The sequence below is a fragment of the Henckelia pumila genome, chromosome 4, assembly GCF_033568475.1.
Source record: "Henckelia pumila isolate YLH828 chromosome 4, ASM3356847v2, whole genome shotgun sequence".
Classification (NCBI taxonomy): Eukaryota; Viridiplantae; Streptophyta; class Magnoliopsida; order Lamiales; family Gesneriaceae; genus Henckelia; species Henckelia pumila.
The window spans coordinates 23,881,139-23,901,038 of NC_133123.1; the positions used below are offsets into that span (position 1 = coordinate 23,881,139).

Below are 19,900 nucleotides of genomic sequence, written 5' to 3' on the forward strand. Positions count from 1 at the left end.
ATTTAATTTAATCATGTATTTTCCTTTTTTTTTTTTTGTGATTTCGAATATTTTTCATAACCGATGAAGTCATGTCACACAACACATGTTAGCGTTGTTTGGTAATATCAACGTCACGTGGAAAAAAAATAAAATTGTTTTTTTAAAAGAAAAAGGAAATCAAAAATAACGATCTAGAACTTAAATTTGATTATATAAAATACACAAATAACAAAGAGACAAACATAAAAAAATTCGATTTGTAAACACATTTGCTATAAAAGTGTTAGGAAATTTTATGGAAAATAACATTTTTGGACAAATCAATGAACTCATTAAAGTCGTCTAAAATCTACATGAAACGAAAGCAAAGAATAAAAGAATTGTCAAAGGTTGTGAAGAAAAGGCCTTTCAAAATTTTATCCACAAGTGCTTATCTGTAAACACATATTATCTTACCAACTCAACATCGTTGTTATCTATTTTGCTTGCGGCGGTGGTCGAGCCGTCGATGACTTCGGGGGCTTTTCCTATTTTTCTTTCGTTACAACAAAAAAATCTGTCAATTTTTCCCTTTTGAAACTCAAATTTAAAATCAAAATATGTCATTGTCGATCACATATATCTTACTTGATCAGACCAATAAAAGTACTACTTCTTATGTTAAAAATATTTCTATTCACTCCACGTATAGATAGGCCAAATCCATCTGTCTAACACATATAAATTCATCAGATCGTCTCACATGAGACTTACTCATGTTTTAATTTATAAGACACAAAAACTCCTATTAAGAGGTAACACTCACACAAATCAATTTTATGAGACATATATCTTATTTGATCCAATTCATTAATTTTTTTTATTATTATGCACAAAACATTATTTTTTCAGAAAAAAAAAGTTGACTACGAAGGGGACCTCATATCACATGAGTCAGAGGCCTATTGGCTCATGTGGGGTTAAATCGAGAAATGTGCACAGGAAATATGCTCCACACGAGGATCGAACCTGCAACGCTGAAAAATTCTTCCCACGTCACTTCAGACCTTACCAACTCGTCTATGCCCCTGTGAACAAAAACTATATTTTTCATCGTAAATATAGATGGAGTCGACCTGTCACATGAGACCTACACTTTATAAGGTGGCGACACAAAGTTTGGAACACACGCATGATTTTTCGAGAATGATCGATCAATTGGCCTCTTCATAAGAAAAATGAATGATAAACCAAATAGAATATGAGTTTTACAATTTTATTTGAGTATTACGTTTTTCTCATAAATAGTAACATACGTTTTTCTCATAAAATAGTAAAATACTAGGAGTGAAAAAATAAAATACAGAAAAACAATAACACCACGCATTTTAATTTCAAATATATTAAATAAACTTTACAAAAATTTCGGTTACTATTAATATTAGGCTCCGTGTTTGGTAGTCTGTATTAGTAATCTATATATAATTCATCTTATCCAATTTCACGTTTTTTTCGTCATATTATTTATTCATCTATTAATTATTTATTTTACATCAATCAAATCATTAATTATTTATCTTACATCAATCAAATCATTGAATTTAAATTTTTATATTACACGTTATAAATAATATTATTTATGTTTTATTTATTTTTAAAATAAAAAAATAGTAATTTATCATTTTAATATAAAATTTAATCAATCAAATCAAATAAAATATAATCTATCAATCATACTTAAAGTAAAATATCTTGATATTTTGAACAATATTATTTAAATAAATAAATAAATAAATAAATAAATAAATATATATATAGAGTTTTGATCCCACGTACCCTAGTGCACACAACTTTGATTGTCTTGAAATTTTCACGGTAGGATGGTTTCGAAAATGCGAATCCATCGATATATGATATGATAAAAAGTTCAACCTCAGTGTTCGAAAATAGGAAGATGACCGAAAATTGCATATTTCACCTAATTTTCGGTCATTTTCCCATTTCCGACTATCGAGATTGAAATTTGTATCATATTATATATAGTTGGATTCGCATTTTTGAGACGATGCTACCATGAAAATTTCAAGACAATCAAAGTTATTTTGGGCACTGAGTGTAAGTAAAATCTAGGGTGCCTGAGATCAAAAATTTATATATATATTACTGCAAGTCTGCAACATTACAACTTCCGACACGTAATCCCAGCAAAAATGCTCCTGAAAACCTCCTCCATTGCCTCTGTTCCCCTGCTCTCCTCCATCTTCAAACCTCCTTTTTCCCTTCCGAAATTGCCCCCACTCAAACCCTTTAATTTCCCCTGTGGCCCCATCCTCCGGCCCTCCGCTCTCTTCGCCGCCCCAAAGATGAGCTGGCTCAACAAGTTCGGATTCGGTCTGCGCTCCGCCTCCGATTCCGCCGTCGACTCCTCGTCTTCCATTGCGCAGGGCCCCGATGACGACAAACCGGCTCCGGGTCAGGAGTTCGCCCAATTCGGGTTGGGTTGCTTCTGGGGCCCCGAATTGGTTTACCAAAGGGTTCCGGGTGTGACCAAGACGGAGGTTGGGTACACGCACGGGTATTTGCATAATCCCACTTACGAGGATGTGTGCACGGGTACGACAAATCATTCCGAAGTGGTGCGGGTTCAGTATGATCCCAAAGAGTGCAGCTATGACACTTTGCTTGATGTTTTCTGGGCCAGGCATGACCCCACGACGCCCAATCGCCAGGTGGGTACTCAGTGTTCTTTTGTTGAATTTATTGATTTTTGGGTCCTTGAGGATTTCATGGTTTTGTGATTGGAATCGTTTCTGATTTCTATTTGATGGTTTTCTTGTTGAATTTTTGTACTTTTGGTGCTGACCAATGGGTTAGCAAAGCTGAAAATAAATTCAGATTTCTTCTGTATTTAAAAAAATATTAAATTTTTGACTTCCCTGTTTTTTCAATTGTTGCGGGTCATATTGATATGAGCTTTTTTCAGGTAGCTGACCAAGTTGTAATTTCAGCTTGCAAATAGTTAATATTTTAGTTTGGTTATTCCTTAATAGCTGAGACTGAAGTATAATTAATTGATTCCAATTTCCAGTTATTCATGAGTAATTCCATGTTTGCTTGGATTTAGGTTTGATAACTTGTGATTTATTGGGTATGACTAGTGAATTTCGGGGTTGGTTATGTATTGAGTTTATATGAAATATATTCTGGATCAAGCGGAAGAAATAAACTAACGGGAAGACTGTTGTGGGCTAACAAAAGATGTTTTCTTTAGCTTATTTCGTGTTGTGCATGCATTAACATGCTAGCTAGGTTTGAACTTCTCGATTTTTGTATCTGGTAATAGCCTATTCGACTGTTTAGCGGAATCACCTACTTCGGAAAAAATTTCTTTGACCTTGTAAAGTAAAATAACCGGAAAATGTGTTTGAGTGCCTCCGATGTATTGGCACGAATTGGGATTGGTGTGGTAGTCTATGTGATAATAAATCTCAATCACTTCAAGGATAAGAGGATAATGAATTTGCTATTGTGCTGAAAATTCCATACACCACAGTGATCAAGTCTTAATGTGTTGAATCGTGTTGTGATATCTTCTTGCCTTTGCTTTTGACTTTGTCCAGGTAGTTTTATTTAGAGTTATGTCGTCTTAATTTATTTTCTTTCTGGTTATCATGCATTCGTGCTCTCTTTGGTGATATTAATAGCCCTAGCCCCTCCATTTGTTTCAACGAGCGATGATAAATCAATTCTGTATTACATGGAAAATATGGCAAATTTATGAGCTTTCTTTGGATAGCAGCAGAGCTAGCACTTAGCAGTAGGAGCAGTTGTCATTTGGAAAGGAAAAAAATCTTCAAACTTTACGTTGTTTTTATTTGTTAATAACTTGGTATCATCCTTCCATAGTTAAAGCCATACGCCCTTTTTTGCTCGAACACATGTTTGTTTACTGCAATTAAATCGAAGTAAATTAGACGGTGTGTGGGATAGCCTCTCAAAGTAAGTAGCCATTTCATGATTTCTTTTGGGCCTTCTCTGACATGGTAACATACGCCCTGTCTTCATTTGGACCATTCTTGTTTCCAATGGCATATTATTGATCTTTTTTTGTGTGTCAATGCAGGGCAATGACGTAGGAACTCAGTACAGATCTGGAATATACTTCTATACTCCCGAACAAGAAAAAGCAGCCCTCGAGTCGAGAGATAGGCAACAAAAACTCCTGAACAGGAAAATCATCACCGAGATACTTCCGGCCAAGAAATTTTACCGTGCAGAGGAGTATCACCAGCAGTACCTTGCAAAGGGTGGCCGATTTGGTTTCAGGCAATCAAGTGAGAAGGGTTGCAACGACCCAATTAGATGCTATGGCTAAGGATCACTACTATTCGACATAATATGAGTCCGGGTTCTTTACAGTTGAAGATTATGGCTCGTGTGTTTTAGCTTGAAGTGGGTTGTGGGTAGTAAATTTTGTTAGCAATGGCTTAGCTTCTTGTTGCATCTTCATCTGGTGTATATCTGCATTGTGAATCTTTCTGAGCATGTAATGTTTATCTAGAATGTAAATTTTTACCTGGAGATATTTTTATTTTTTTGAACTGTTGCTATTTGTTAAACATTTGTCAACATAAAGTTGAAGTGTGTTGGAATTGCGATGATGCTATATGTTTTATATTTTTGTTGCATCTTGGCAATCTAGGCTTGCAATTTGATTGATTATATCTTATGCTACTTTTTTATGTTATTATAATTCTTATTACAAATTTATCTCATTTCAAATATATTGAGGACGGATAAATACAATGTTTTACTTTATCTAAATTAAGATATTTAAAAATCTGTTGCAATATACATTTTTTAAGGTATTTGTTAGGAATCAATAAGAACAAATTCAACATTCCGAGACTTTTACCAGACAAACACATACACCAAAACTCAAAAACACAATCCCAAACAAGCAGAAAACTCAATGCACACAGATAAATCATCAACTCACACGAAAGCGATTAAACGACACAAGTATTTACGTGGTTCAGCAAGGAATTTGCCTACGTCCACGAGAGAGCAACACAACACTTTATTGATCACGAACAAGAGATAAAACCAAGCTCAAACCAGAGCTTATTACAATCCAGACCAAAAAACTCTAACGCTAGATACAGACTCAATTCAAACTTAAAGACTTTGAATTTTTCCGTCACAATCTGCGCCCCAGTTCTCTCTCTCTGAATTCTCTGTTCTCTTCTCTCTCGGAAAAAACTTATTCTGGAGATTGAAGAATCTGTTATGTTCGTTATTTTTTTTTGGTCAGCTTCCATCTGCTTATATAGAAAAAATACACTTATTTTCTTCTTGGGCTTTAAGTCAACAACTTACTACGACTCAATCTTAAAGTCAACATGGTCCAACCCGATAAGTCATCTGCTTCTTAATGCAATTGATATGTCCTTACATAGTTTGATCTGCTTTGATCTGCTTCCTCGCGCCAAGATCCAAACTCTTCGGACAATCGATCTGCCAACAGAACTCATCTGTCCAAAACTTCGATCTGATCCCAGTACTTGATCTGACCATGAACTTATCTGATCACTAAGTTCATCTGATATGTACTCTTCGATCCAATCTTTTCAGTCGAGCTGATAGAAGCATAATCCAACAGTATTCCTTTTAAATTTACGTTGTGTCCCTCTTCTTCCTCAATTTTGCAATTTACACGAAGTCCCTCTTCAACAATTTCGGTCTGCTCTGTTTCCCGCAGAATGACCAAATATGGTTGTTCCTTTGGTCTAAGTTTGGTACGTGTTATGAGATTATTAAATTTAAAAATAAAATGTGGAATAAGTATATTTTTCAATATAATTATGAAATATTTTTAAAAAACTTTAATATGTTTGTTTGGTTTTTTGTGTGTAGGATTAAAAGTTGGACTATGTAGCTTTTACCAAAATTGTCTCTGACCACTGTACACATCCAAGGCCACGTGAAGTAGGGCCCAGGGTAAAATAGGAAACATAATTCAGCGTCTATGCTACTGTAGAAATATGGATTCTTAATACCTTCGAGAAACGTGGGTTTATTTACCACCTTTTTCCTTGATCTACAGCGCCTTTTACCGGGCCCATGGATTTCAACTTTTGCACAAAAAACCAGTCAAACAGCTGACTTTAGTCCTTATCTCACCCTAAACCCACATACCAAACAAGGGTTTATTTATCCCTCCTCTCCCGCAACTCTCCTCACCAGTCACGACTGTTCTTATTTTCTCTTCCTGCTCTTCCTTTTCAACCCCTCCTCCCAAGAAACATGGTGCATTCTGGCACCAAAAGTTCAAATAGACATCATTATGCCCTTCACATAGTGTTCGGATTTCACGACCCTAGATTGTGAAATAGATATTATATACCCATTAAGGCTGCGCTTGGTAGGTGTGATGGGATAAATAAAAAAGATGGTGAAAGGGGGATTATTTATTGGATTGTAATGATAATTACAGATGATGATAAAAATCGAATATGTTTGGTATGTTGTTTATTTGAGTGATAAAAAGAAGTAAATGTTATTATATGACAAAAATACCCTGTCCTTCAAATCCATATTACCATCCGCCCACAACCTAGTTCCAATAACTCGATCCACCCACAACCTAGTTCCTCTTCCTTGGGCAGCTCTAGTTGAAAGCTTCGATCATGGAGAGGTAAAATTATTCCCTGTACCTAATTTCTTTTCATGTAAATTCTACATCTAATTATTTCTCCAAAAGTTTTGTAATATCTTCATCTACTTTTCAGACCTTCAAATTCGTGAGAAATGTTTCGTTCAATGTTGCGACGCCAAGTGAAATATCTCTCACAAGCAACTGCACAAAAGGTTTCTCACTGGGTTGACCTCCGAATTCGGCCATGGTGAAGGTTACCCATCTCTTGTTTATGCCTGCAAACATGATATTTGAGCTTTCTGATTTTTACAACTATTTTGTTGTTAATCACAGTAATCACTCGTTCGAAAATAGGATTTTAATTTATGAAGTCAATTTCAAACAAAAAATGGGTACTCTACGATGATGTATATTTTGACTTATCTAATCACCACTTCATTAATCTCCTATTGTAGCCTAGAGCGTATGTTGTTTACGAGGGTAAAAAACCGGGAGTGTACGACCAATGGTCCGAAGCAAGTGCCCAAGTTACTGGCGTCCCGAACTCTTGTCACAAAGGATTCGACAGTAAGAGAGGCAGAGGCTGCGTTTGAGTCCTTCCGAAAGCTTTCGTTTGATTCTCCTCCTTCTCAACAGCATCAAGGTTCCACGTCCACTCCATCTGCAGGTTCTAATGATGATGTGCTCCGTAGTAGGACATTAGCTCGACTACTTCAGGAGCAATCTGATCTAGCTCGTGAAATTGCAAGTAGATCATTCAAAATGGAGAAACTATGCGCCGAGATCAGAGCATTATTGCAAGAAATGCGGGGAAATTAGACAAATTAGATTCTTGTACTGTTGGCTGTTGCGTTTTGAGTAGCTATGACTACATTTTTAGTACTTGTTTCCTAACTTTGTTTATATTGTTCTTATCACTTTCGATGTATGCGCAGCCTTACGTGTTTATCCTTTGAAGCTAATATAATGTTTCTGATCTTCTTAAATATTGTGTTTTCCATACACTTTCGATGTATTATGTTCTTAAGTTTGCAGGTATCGATTGCAGCTTCCGTAATATTCTTCTGTAAATTATTTTGAGTGTATGATCATGTCTGATAGTTTGAAAAGGGGATTTAATGGAGAAAGTGCATTTCATAGGTAATGTTTTTTATGGTTAAATTTCAGTTTCCATACTTTCAATTATTTCTTGGTCACAATGAAGTAGTAACTGTTTGGTATTATTAGATTTCGAGTCATTTAATTCAACTCAACCACCAAGTTTAGTATGCGTCTGTGTCAAAGAAGATTTGTATATCTTAAGAGCATGTTCATCCTCAGAAATTTACTTTTCAACACTGTTGCACAGACATGTATTAAATGCTTGTAGTTAGGCTGTAGAAAAAATATTTATTACATTCTCTTTAAATACTCTGTTGTGCCTCTAATGTCTACTACTATAAATAACATTCCAACAGTCTGCTTCTATTTCGTGTTCTTGTTTAATCTACATGTCTGTGCATATGAAAATGGGTTCCGAGGAGACTGTCACAAGCAACTATCATGTACCAGTGGTTGATCTTTGCTCTGATGATGAAATAGAGGTGATTGAAGTTGTTGGGAACTCTAGCAAACAAAAGAAGTCTGTGATCCTGCTGCAGTCTCCATCAAGCGAACATAAGTGTGTTAAGAAACTTAAGCTCTGTCATCCTAACAATGCTGCATATGAAGAATTTAAGGAGGGTAGTAGCACTTGCAAACGCAAACTTCAATATCACGGCCCGGAACAACAGAAGAAGCTGGATAAAGATGAAGATGCATCAGTAATTGTGATCAAGCTTGACACTACCGAAGAAATTAGTGGCTAAGTTCTATGATGTTTATGCATAAAAATCTCGTGCCCCACCCTTTTGAACTTGTGTCAGTGTGCTAGATATTACACAAACTTTTGGGATGCATTATGTGGGGCAGGAGTCATATTATCGTACTTGTCGTCCGAAAAGATCTGTTGTAGCTTGTTTCTATATGTATGTGCAAGTTGTGTGTTATTGTGTACTACTATTTTCTATGTTATGAAAAGTTGTGTTTGCTTTATAAATATGCTAGGCTTATTGTTTTACAAAAAAATTGATGCACTAGTAACTCTTCATTAATGGTACGAGGGACATGTCGTAATCCCCACTAGAAGTTTAATTGTTAAACCTAATATTATATACATAGCTATTCTGGTAAAAAATTTATGTATATATGCCCGATCGGAGAAAATGATGCATCTTATATTCAGCAAGTGGTAATAAGTATATGTCCATGCACGATTACATGAACTCAAGCATCTTCTAATCTGGTAAAAAATTTATGTCCATGCACGATCACATGAACTAAAATTCCCTACTAAATGCCACATGTATGCAAACCACAAGCTACGATTCTATTTATTTTAAACAAAGAAACAAATTCATGTATGAAATGACAGAAACAACTCAAATACTTGAATCAGGAAAGATTGAATTCTGCCAGGGGTAGAACCCAAAGTACATAGTTCAACCATGGTGTCTATAATATATCCAAAACACGACACCAAACAACATAATTATACCAGCGCATAAGTACGGCTACTGATTAAATCAACCAAAAGACATGACAAACATACCCACATATATAAGTCCGCAAAATGTGCAGCACGGTACTGCCATTCACACATCCATCCAAAAAAGTGAGAGTAGCCTTTTTGCACAACGCTTACTCCTCATCTAACAAGCGTTTGACCAAACACATTCTTCCTTTCTCACCTAGACGCTTGAACAACGCCAAGTCATCATGATTGCGAAACAATAGTCGGGAAGCCCGCATTTGCTCATCCTCTGACAGCTCAATCATCTGTTGGACACCTTCAAAGACTACATCCTGCGCATCGGAGATCTTGTCTTCGACAGCCATTTGTTTCACCAGATCCCCCATTGTGTCCTTCGTAATGTTAGCCAAGTTGTTAATTGCGGTAACAATAGAGTCGTCCAGTTCCACAACTTTCTTTCGCTTCCTGTTCTTTGTGGATGAATGAGGGCAAGGTTTAGATGATGGAGTCTCCGCTTCGGAGATGGAGTCTGCCGAAGCTTCAAAGTACTGAAAATGTTCATTATCAGCATTCAACGATTCAATGGGTATGCTATTGGTTTCAAGTCGGAGGACATCCTGTAACAGTTGATTGAAATTCTTTGATGTATCCCCTCCTGCCCGGTCATTACCAAATATCTCGCACCAATCGTTGTAATACGTCCATTGCTTGTGCCTCATGGAGCGTATAGATGCATCGTCCTACAACATATGATCATGTCATGTCCACTAAAATTATGTATTGAAAGTACCAAGCATTAAAAAACCAAGTACCTTAATAAGTGCTTCCCAAGTCTCATCGGTTGCATCTATCGTCTTTTCAATATCATTCCATCCTGTACCACTGCGACCCAGAATAGTGACTAAAGTACCATAAGCTTTCTTCCACACATGCACTTTGGAGTTGATATGTGGATTCCCGCGCAAATCACAACCTGGAAGTGATTCTTTCATAGCAGATTCCAACACATTCAAATATCCTGCTTTAAACCCATTTTCACTTTTCCATCCCTTAGTCACCACGTCTTTCAAAGACTGGATCAGGACATCCTCTTCACGTGAAGTCCAACTCCTTCTTGTCTTCTCGGTTTTTTTAGATCTCCCAACAAAACTTCCAGAACTTGCACCACTGTCCATGCTCACAATCGTTGGTATCACACCTGCACCCAAAATCAAAAACGACATGTGAGTGATTATATTCATCAGAATTACAAATGTCATTGGATATAAAAAGGATCTTCATATAACAAATATCATGGTCAACATTACGAATTACAAAAAAAAGACGCAGTAGTAATATTCAAACACAATAACAATGGATAGAATAAGTACAACTCGCAATGTCAGAAGAAAAGATTTGACATAACAAACTCATCACAGTACTAGATTCTCAAACTAAAATACAAAGAAAGCCGCTTTATTGGTTTGTGTTCCACATGTTCAATGCAAATTCGTTTCTCCAAGCTTCCCAATTGTCCGAAGACTGGATACTATTTATGATCTCAATTTCTGGGTTATCAACCGGGCTGCCCACTTCTTGTTCTACTTCTTCAACAGGATCGTCATCCATTTGTGAGCGAATAAAGTTATGAAGTAGGATACAACCTAGTATGATCATGTTCTGAACTGCTATCGGGTAAAAAGAAGGACTTCTAAGGATTGCCCATCTCTTTTTTAACAATCCAAAAGCGCGTTCGATGACGTTACGGGCTCGAGAGTGCCTCCAATTGAACAATTCCTTATAGTTTTCAGGTCTTGAAGCACGGCTGCCCCAAGCATCTCTATGGTACCTAACTTGACGATAAGGTGTCAAAAAGCCTTCGGTGTTTGCATATCCATTATCGCACAAATAATAACAACTTGAAACACAATGACAAAACTGATGTGGTTGAGAAGCTTTCAACAAGCAAGCAAGGATCTACATGTGATTTAGCATGACACTAACCTCTAGGAACCATGAAAGAGTCGTCTCGAGTCAATGCATCTCTTAAGACACGCGCATCTGCTGCTGAGCCCTCCCAACCAGTTAGAGCGTATACAAAGTTCATGTTCCGGTCGCATACAGCCATCACGTTTACTGCAATAGTACCCTTTCTGGTTCGGTATCTTGGCCTATCCCGAGAAGGTACGTGTACTGAGATATGTGTTCCATCTAACGCCCCAAGGCATCCCTGAAATTACTCGAAAATAACTATCACATCATTATCATATATATAGAATATTTATTAGATTTCAGAAAAATAACATAAATCATACGAAACTCATGTAGTGCATGTGTAATGGAAAGTTTCAATACCTTGAACCATTTCCAGTTCTCATCGGTGCAAGTCTCGTCAACAGGGACAGGCTTAACCAGCAGCAGTGGATGCAACTTCACAAGTGCTCGCATTACTTCATGGAAATGTGCACTAATTGTATGTCCACTACGAATGTAGTCATGTCCAATAACACGGTTCTTTTTATGATGAGCAAGAATTGACAAGAACATAGCTACTTTCTCTTCAACCCGTACATATCTCGACTCCACTAGTCCACCGACATTAATTAGTAAAAAACAAAGGCGTCCAAATGCATTGCGGTTCATTCTTAAGTTCACTATACATTGAATATCTCCTGCTTCGATTGTCCTATGCAAGTGGTTAAGTTGGGCGTTTAATCTCCCGATCATGGTGTACGTTGCAGCTGCTGGACGATTGAATCGCCGCGGCTTCTCCAAATATCTCATGCGTTGTCGGATTAAAAGACTTAACTTTAGAAAATTCCGACATAGCATTTGTAACACCATGACAACGAGAGTAATGTTTCTACGTTTTCTGTCCATCTTTATAATGAGTACATGAGAAAAAGTTTAGAAAGGACTTACCCCATAAAATTAAACACAGTGGTTAAATTTGTTACCTACGAGTACGAGTGACTAATTAAAACGTAGAGGTGAAGCAATACATCTAGCTACTGGGTACCAGTAATTATACGCAAATATGGACATACAATTTCTACTATTTTACACATTCATACAAGGTGTAACACAACAATGGAAGAATATTTCCAACTTCAACAAAGCACGTATAAAATAATCAATATATAATATACAATATACATGAAGAGCGATGTCTTTCCAAACATGATTTACCTGGTGTTAATCTCCACGAAATAAAAACAATCAATAATGACCCAGTAAAGAACCCCTGCAAATATCCGAAGTGGGTGACATGAATGAAACATAAAAATCATGGAAACATGACTCGCCAGAAGAAATATTATTCACATACCCAAAACAAGAGAGTGATGTGGAAATAGTCCCAGATCTATGTTACGAGAACGAACGATAAATTACACAAGTCCCCCACGACAAATTATTCATACCTCAAAGAAGAGTGTGAAGAAAGCATTCCAGATCTACACCTCCTCAGAAAGCCATCGAATTTTCTTTGCACTGCACGAACGAGAGTGAAATTTATTTTTTGAATGGGGTGTTGTTGATGTAGTAGGTGAGGGCTGAAATGGTAATTTGGCCATTCTTTTATTGAGTACTGTTCAATTCGGGAGAAATTATACCTGCTCGCAGATGGGTTATCTTTTCCTGCCATTTCAAGCTGGCACAGTGATTAATGTCGGGCCCCTTGTTATCCTTTTCGTACCCAAAAAACGAGTCAAACGTGTGATGATTTTATAATCACGCGATTTCCTTCCTACCAAACACAGCCTAATATTATTGATTATGTGCGTTGCGCTCATCTTGATGTTTTTGTGTTTCTGACCATATTATAAGAAAATGCACAATCTACTTGATATGTCCATTTTTACGCCACTCTGTGCCCAACCTCCAGTTACCAAAGACGTATGGGGCATATACTCCAAAGATGTTGGAGTAATAATTTCAAATAGAGGCTGCCTGGACCCTAGAGTAGAAAAAATTATCAAAAGATTCCCGACCTTTGCAACACTGACAGATAGAAGCCAATGTAATGCCCATAGTTTGTAATATATCATCAACTGGGATGTTACGCCTTAAACGCATATAAATCTCATAAACGAGATTAATATTTTTAATGCGATAACTTATCTTGTTTTAATAATTACAAAACTAAGTTATTATTTCTAATCGTTTAAAGTGAGACTTTGCATATTAGATTCGTATGAACAAATAAATTCATGTGCGGAATATTTAAAATTATGGAACAAAAATTTGCGAAAATTACTGGGGATTTTTGAGTCATCCAAATCCGATCTCCACCATTCATAATAATTTTCAGGATGTTTGAAAGCTATGGTCCAAATTTCAGCTCAATCCAACAGCTAGATCATGAGAAATGAATTTTTCAAATGTGTCGCGCAGAGCATGAAGTGAAAAGATGAAGGAGCAACTTCAAAACATTACTCTAAATGCTTGAAGTATCTAAATCAAATCTCCATCGTCCACAATGAATTTAGGATTTTTTAAAGCTGTTGTCCAAATTTCAAGACGATCCGACGGTTAGATTATGAGATATGAATTTTTGAAGATTGTCGCACAGTTTGCACTGTGCAGAATGGACACCACGATCTCATGAACGGATGCGACGTTCTTAGTCAAAACATGATCCAAAGTTTAAGGAAAAAAGTCGTCCGACCAAAGCAGCAATGCGCCGAACGGACGCAACGAACCTTAGAACGGACGCAACGTTCTATACTGGCGTCGAAAGAATTGAATGTGCACCGAACGGACGCAACAAAGGCCAGAACGGACGCAACGAACCTGCCCGAGTTTGCAACTATAAATAGAGGTCATTCCAAGCCATTTCAAGCATCCCAATTCACTCTCCTCTCCTTTGCAAGCTATCTTCTCTCTATCAAAGTGTTCAATCAAGATTTGTGAGATACATTCAAAAATCGAGAGTATTTGTAAAAATCATTTGTGAGTTGGTTATGCTATCATTGTAAACACTTGAGTGTGAAGCCAAGTGTATTGTGCTATTGTTGAGGCTATCCTTGGAGCCCTTAAGGCCAAATGTATCGAGTTGTATCGGCGCGGTTATCGTGTTGTGTTGTACGACTATCCTTGGAGCCATCAAGGTCAATACGTTTGAAGTGCTAGTGGATCCTTGGTTAATAAACCTTAACCAAGAAGGGGAGACGTAGACGATTTATCGTCGAACTTTCATAAACATATCCTATCTCATTTATCGATTTATTTACTTTACGCATTTATTTACCACATTTATATTTGATTGCTTTAAGTCTTTCACTTGCGTACTTGCATAATTGCTTTAAATTGCTAAAGTTTTCAATAGAACCTAAATCCCTCACATTAGTTTCTAACATGGGATATGCCCATAAAACCAATGCCAGAAGAATATCGAGATAGTTGGCTGAACCAGCATAGACCAACACCCATCAAACCATCCAATTGCCGCACTTCTAAGCCTCACCAAGTCCCACGCAGGCTTGGAGGTGAAAATGTAATTGGTCGTATGTCTCCAAACAACTTGGCCACTAGTAAAAGGATGGATTGGGACTTTCATAATCTGATCTATCAAATCCTGTAGAACAATCAGTAACAGTCTCTCCAAATTATAGCCCTCGACAACCAGAAACCAGTTTACGCTCCTAATAGCCAGCCTCTGTACCGGACAAGAGTTAGAAAATGGTCTTCCTGGGTGCCAAGAATCATACCAAAGCTCATATTCTCAACACCAATCTTTTCACCCAACTCCACTCTAAGCTTTGTCTCGCACTTTAATAATCATCCACCAGGTGGGGGACACATTCTGCTTTAATTGAACCGCAGCTGGTGGGCCTTTTTACAATTTACAATATCTCATGTGCAAGTATCTGTTACAAATAGAACCAATTGATCTAAATCTGACCCATAATTTGATATAAAATGCATCACGGAGTCCTTGAGTCTCCTAATACCAAGTCCACCCTTCGACGCCGGCAGACACACTTTCTCCAAAGCAATCCAATGGGTTTTATTGCTACCCTGTTTCGACTCCCATAGGAAATTTTCACTAAACATCGCAAATCAGTGTAGGATTGTGCTTGGTGGTTGCAACACGTGGAAGAGATAAATAGACATAGAGCTTATAACATTTTTTTTTATCAAGATCAGTCTACTTCCATACAACAGGATGGCAGTCTCCCAACCCTGAAGTTTCTTGCTGGCATTAGCGATAATGTTGCTGATGTAGGAGCTCTTTCTGGTAATCGAGTATTACTTCCCTTTACCATCGGGGACATGTATTAGAAATGATGATGACACTCTTGGCATTACTAATGAGCGTCAGCGGAGCATTCCTCATTGTGATAAAGGAATTTTCTCAGCAGTTTGATGCTATTAACTGACCCACTAGAAAAGATAATAATATCATCTGCATAAGTCAGGTGGGAGAGCCTAAATGGATGCCTAGTGTGGTAGATCAATTTCGTATGCCGATCAAATAGGTTTTCCAATCCTTGGGACAAATATTCAGCAACTATCACAAATAGTAAGCAGATAGAGGGTCCCTCTGTCGAAGACCCCAGTGAGAAGTGAAGAAACCAGAAAGAATTCCATTGATATTAACTGAGAGAACCTACAATTATTCATACAACAAGGAATCATGTTGCATACCCATCTAAATTGTCATAAGCCTGGGCCATGTCGAGTTTAAGGATAATGTTCCCACCCCTAGAACTGTAATTGAGGTGATTGACTATTTCCTGAGCCATTAGAATATTATCTTAGATAAGCCTGCCTTTTTTCATACACCAAATTTTAAAATTCAAATTCAAAAAACCTATACACGTGAAACTCTTACTTTCATGGAGAAATGAAGTAAAAACCTTGTATTTAATCGTTGTTGGTAGGGGTGTGCATTTTAAACGAACCGTTAATTCGGTTCGATTCGGTTCAGTTAGAAATCGAAAATTTTCGATTTTTTGGTTCGATTTTCGGTTTTAACAGAAATTCAATTTTTAATTATTTTTTATATTTTTATTTTATTCATACAAAATATAAAAATGATTTAAAAAATACAAAAAATGATTAAAAATAAAAAAAAAATGGTTTTCGATTTGGTTAACCAAGAGAAAAAATCGAACCAAACAAAAAATTTGGAAAACAAAAAACTGATTTTCGGAAAATGAAAAACCGAATTTTCGATTTTGATTCGGGAGGTTAGCCGGGCCCCTAGTTGTTGGATGAATTTATTACGATCAAAATTAAAAAAAATCATTTATTTAAAGTGTTAAGTGTTACTAGAAATATTTATTAATCTTTTGTTTTTGAAATTCAATGTTTTTATTTTATTATATTATAATCAATTTGTGTTTGTTTTTTTACAGTTTGGAAGAATATTTGATACACAAATATATTTAACTATGTATTTTATAAATAATACTTTATTTCAAATAAAATTACTTGATTTAAAGTAGTGATTAAATACATACTCCTTCCGTCCTATATATAATGTCTTGTTTTCCTTTTTCATATGTCCCAAATATATAGGCATATACTATATTTAGTAAGCTTTTATTACTCTATTTTACTATTATACCCTTATTTAATTTGAGCTTTTTGCTATTAACTAGTTTTTGGAAAATACATAAACATGTTATTAATTGTATTCTTTATATCTTGGAAAATGTGTAAAAAAAATAGACATTCATCTTTCGCTCAACAAATCTAGTATACATTTAACCATCCACATCTCCTACATCCTAATTCATCTTGTGAACAATCGACCATGAGTGAAGATTTTGGAAAAAACTCAAACTCCATCGGTTTTGCAAAAAGTGAATGCGCAAGTAATATAGACAATCTTGGCTCAACAAAAGGTGCGAGACAATTGCTTGATTTGAATGTCCCACCAAGATACGATGGCTATATTTTCACTTCTCAAGAGTATGAACATACGATATCTCGGATGCTAAATATTTATTTGCCAAAATGTCATGAGAGCAAAGGTTCTGCAATGGCTTCTCGGAAAAAAATGGAGTAAGCAGATTCTTAGATGATTGGTTTTTGGATTGTATTAGCATTTTTGTATTTAAAATTGCAATATGTACATATGATTATGGAAATATCGAGATCTGTGGCCATGGTTTTTTTTTATTCTTTGTGTATTTTATAATATTCCAATGAATAACATATTCATATTAAATTGAGGCACAGATGATTTTATAATCAATTAAGATATGTCTTTGCCATTTCTAAGATTTCATATTCAAACTCAATACATTTTGGCAGTTCTCCCATCCTAATCAGTTTCTGTTTGTTCATATGTGGAATCTTGTACTGATTACCACCCAAATTCTTCATCACCTCAACCATACATGATTGCAACGACAAAAATACATTATTCAAATCTTTGGGAGGAAATGTATTGAAAGCACTCTCCACTGCTATAATAAATTCTTCAACGGTTGACGGAGCTTCTTGATGTTGAAGCGAGTCAATGGCTCTAAAGAAACCGAGATCCAAAACATTCAAATCAGGACTATTCGGAGGTTGACAACGTAAACAAATATCGAATCCATCTTTTTTTGCCTCCTCTACAAACTCGACATCATTAACATCCAAATGTGGTTTTGCATTGTCTTGTTGAATAAAGATGGTCCTAGAACTTGAGCGTGGCCATTTTTCCTTGATTGAAGGCAACAACTTATGAAGGATATATGATCGAATGACATCTTTAGTTATCGATGCGATCGGCTTTGTAACACCCGATATTTTTTTAAATACGTAAATCCGCATGCATAATTAGGATATTTAATTATTTAAATTTTAGATTTATGGGTTAAATAATTATGTGAATTATTTGTGCATGATTTTCTTCTCTTTTCAATCCTATATCAGTGTATGTATGTGTGTGGGTGTGTAGCATCGAGATCTATCATTTTTTACAGCAAGTTTTCAAATTCTTTCTCTTATGCACTCGGTTTTGGCTTTGTGATGTTCATGCTCACGTTTTTACTATCCATGGCTTGAAGGGGGCTACTGGCTAGGTCCTACGGGGTCCCTAGAGTGTCTAGATGGGTCGGCTTTGGCTGGGTTGGGGCTAGGAGTCACGACCGATCGAGTTTCAGAAGGGAAGCCATGGGCGCGCAGGTTAGGGTTGTCTTGGAAGAGGGTTCGGTGTTGGGGAAGGAGGCAGCATGGGGTTCGGGCCAGGGCATGGTTCGAACTGGCAGGACCCTGGGGAGGTCCTGCCGGCGGGGCTCCGGCCACGGTGGTCGGAGCTGGGCTGCAGCAGGCCGTGAAGGCCTGCTGCTCGTGCGGCCGCGGCAAGGGGGAAGAGGGAAGAATAGGGTTTCGGGTTTTTGGGTTGTTGGTGGATCCGGGTCGGGTCATGTGGTCCGGGTCGGGTCTAAAATAATATGGGTTAAGTTAGTTGGGTCCGGGTCCGGGTATTTTTATTTTTAAGTTTTTAAGTTAATTAGGAGTTAAATGGGCTAATTAAATTCCCAAAAATTTAATTAGTACCATTTAATTTATTTGGGCTCCATTAAATTATTTTGGGTTAATTTAATTATTTTTGGGCTTTTATTAATTTTTATTTAAATTTTTAAGTTGGCCAGAAATTTTTATGGGCTTGGGAGCCCATGAAAGTTATTGGGCCAGTCTTTGGGCTTTTGGGCCCATTGGGACAGGAACAGTGTTATTGGGCCTAAGTTAGTCTTAATGGGCTTTGGTTGATTTATTGGGCCTAGAAAAGTTGTTAATGGGCTTAAGTACACTAATGGGTCAAGTCTTAAGTTAATGGGCTTGTATGTCTAGGGCCAGCAGTTGAATCAAACCATGAGAAATTTCATGTGTCCTGAGTTTATATTTAATTATTTTATGAAAAGTTATTTGAATATTTATATGATATTAGAAAATAAATTAAATATAAATGAAGGACACACAATTTATTTAAAGTACATGCATTCATGAAATCAATTTTTATGCTATGATTGAAGTTCTATGGTTGAGCAAATAAAATATTTTAGGTGGAAATTGAAGTAGTGTGGCCATTTATGTATGGGCAGTTTCTGCCATTTATGTATGGGTGGTTCGCCACCAGCCTCGTACGATGGTTTCTTAGACTGATCAGTCTCACTATAAGTATGGGTCACACTTACGGATAGGACCATTCGATGTTAAGAAAATAAGTGCTCAACAACTCAAGTATGTATGATATTATGTATGTTATGTATAATTCAGTGATTTCTTTAAGCAACATTTATGTTAATATTTTTGAAGCATGCTCATGCATTTATAGGTTAAGTATTATGTATGAAAGTGTATTAAATTATTTTAAACTCTTGTTAGTATGCATGTTGAGCCTCTAGGCTCACTACACTGATATGGTGCAGGTGAGTACGTAGAGGAGCAGGTTACCCCTACCGGTGGTGAGGACGTATGAGCGGAGCTGCAATGGCCCCGTGACCGTAGTCTGCATCGTGCTAGTGTTCTATGCATGAATATTTTAAACACTATTTTATTTGAAGATTTTATTCCAGTGTTGAGATTTAAGTATTATTTTTATGCAACTTTTTAGTGTGCATCTGTTGATTAAATTGTTTTGAATTATTTTAAGTATTGCATGATTCAGACGTTTTAGTAATTATTTTTATGTTGCATAATTATTTATTAAATTTTAAATCTCTTTTATGGTTGTACATATATGTATGGGCATATATGTATATATATATATATAAATATTTTACTTAGTATTTATTTTAAAATTA

The 19,900-nt window shown here is 36.5% G+C and overlaps 2 protein-coding genes across 2 annotated transcripts; one reads left to right on the forward strand and one right to left on the reverse strand.

The window, feature by feature from the left end:
• Positions 1–2,153: 2,153 nt before the first annotated feature.
• Positions 2,154–4,640, forward strand: LOC140864739 (peptide methionine sulfoxide reductase A1-like). Its single transcript, XM_073269079.1, has 2 exons — positions 2,154–2,690; positions 4,085–4,640. Exons 1-2 carry the CDS (start codon positions 2,172–2,174, stop codon positions 4,334–4,336), a joined length of 771 nt encoding a protein of 256 aa, XP_073125180.1. The 5' UTR covers positions 2,154–2,171; the 3' UTR covers positions 4,337–4,640.
• A 4,697-nt stretch (positions 4,641–9,337) lies between these two features.
• Positions 9,338–11,876, reverse strand: LOC140860680 (uncharacterized). Its single transcript, XM_073263686.1, has 5 exons — positions 11,505–11,876; positions 11,150–11,379; positions 10,700–11,067; positions 9,983–10,368; positions 9,338–9,910 (listed from the first exon to the last, which is right to left on the reverse strand). The coding sequence occupies exons 1-5, from the start codon at positions 11,874–11,876 to the stop codon at positions 9,338–9,340; spliced, it is 1,929 nt and encodes a 642-aa protein (XP_073119787.1).
• Between the last annotated feature and the right edge of the window lie 8,024 nt (positions 11,877–19,900).

Excerpts from the sequence above, each read along its gene's own strand:
- LOC140864739 (XM_073269079.1), top strand. The coding sequence starts at position 2,172 with ATGCTCCTGAAAACCTCCTCCATTGCCTCTGTTCCCCTGCTCTCCTCC. Across the intron at positions 2,691-4,084 it reads CCACGACGCCCAATCGCCAG|GGCAATGACGTAGGAACTCA; the intron begins GTGGGTACTCAG and ends GTGTCAATGCAG.
- LOC140860680 (XM_073263686.1), bottom strand. The coding sequence starts at position 11,876 with ATGATCGGGAGATTAAACGCCCAACTTAACCACTTGCATAGGACAATC. Across the intron at positions 11,068-11,149 it reads TTCATGGTTCCTAGAGGTTA|TTGTTATTATTTGTGCGATA; the intron begins GTGTCATGCTAA and ends TTGTGTTTCAAG. Across the intron at positions 9,911-9,982 it reads CTTGGGAAGCACTTATTAAG|GACGATGCATCTATACGCTC; the intron begins GTACTTGGTTTT and ends CATATGTTGTAG.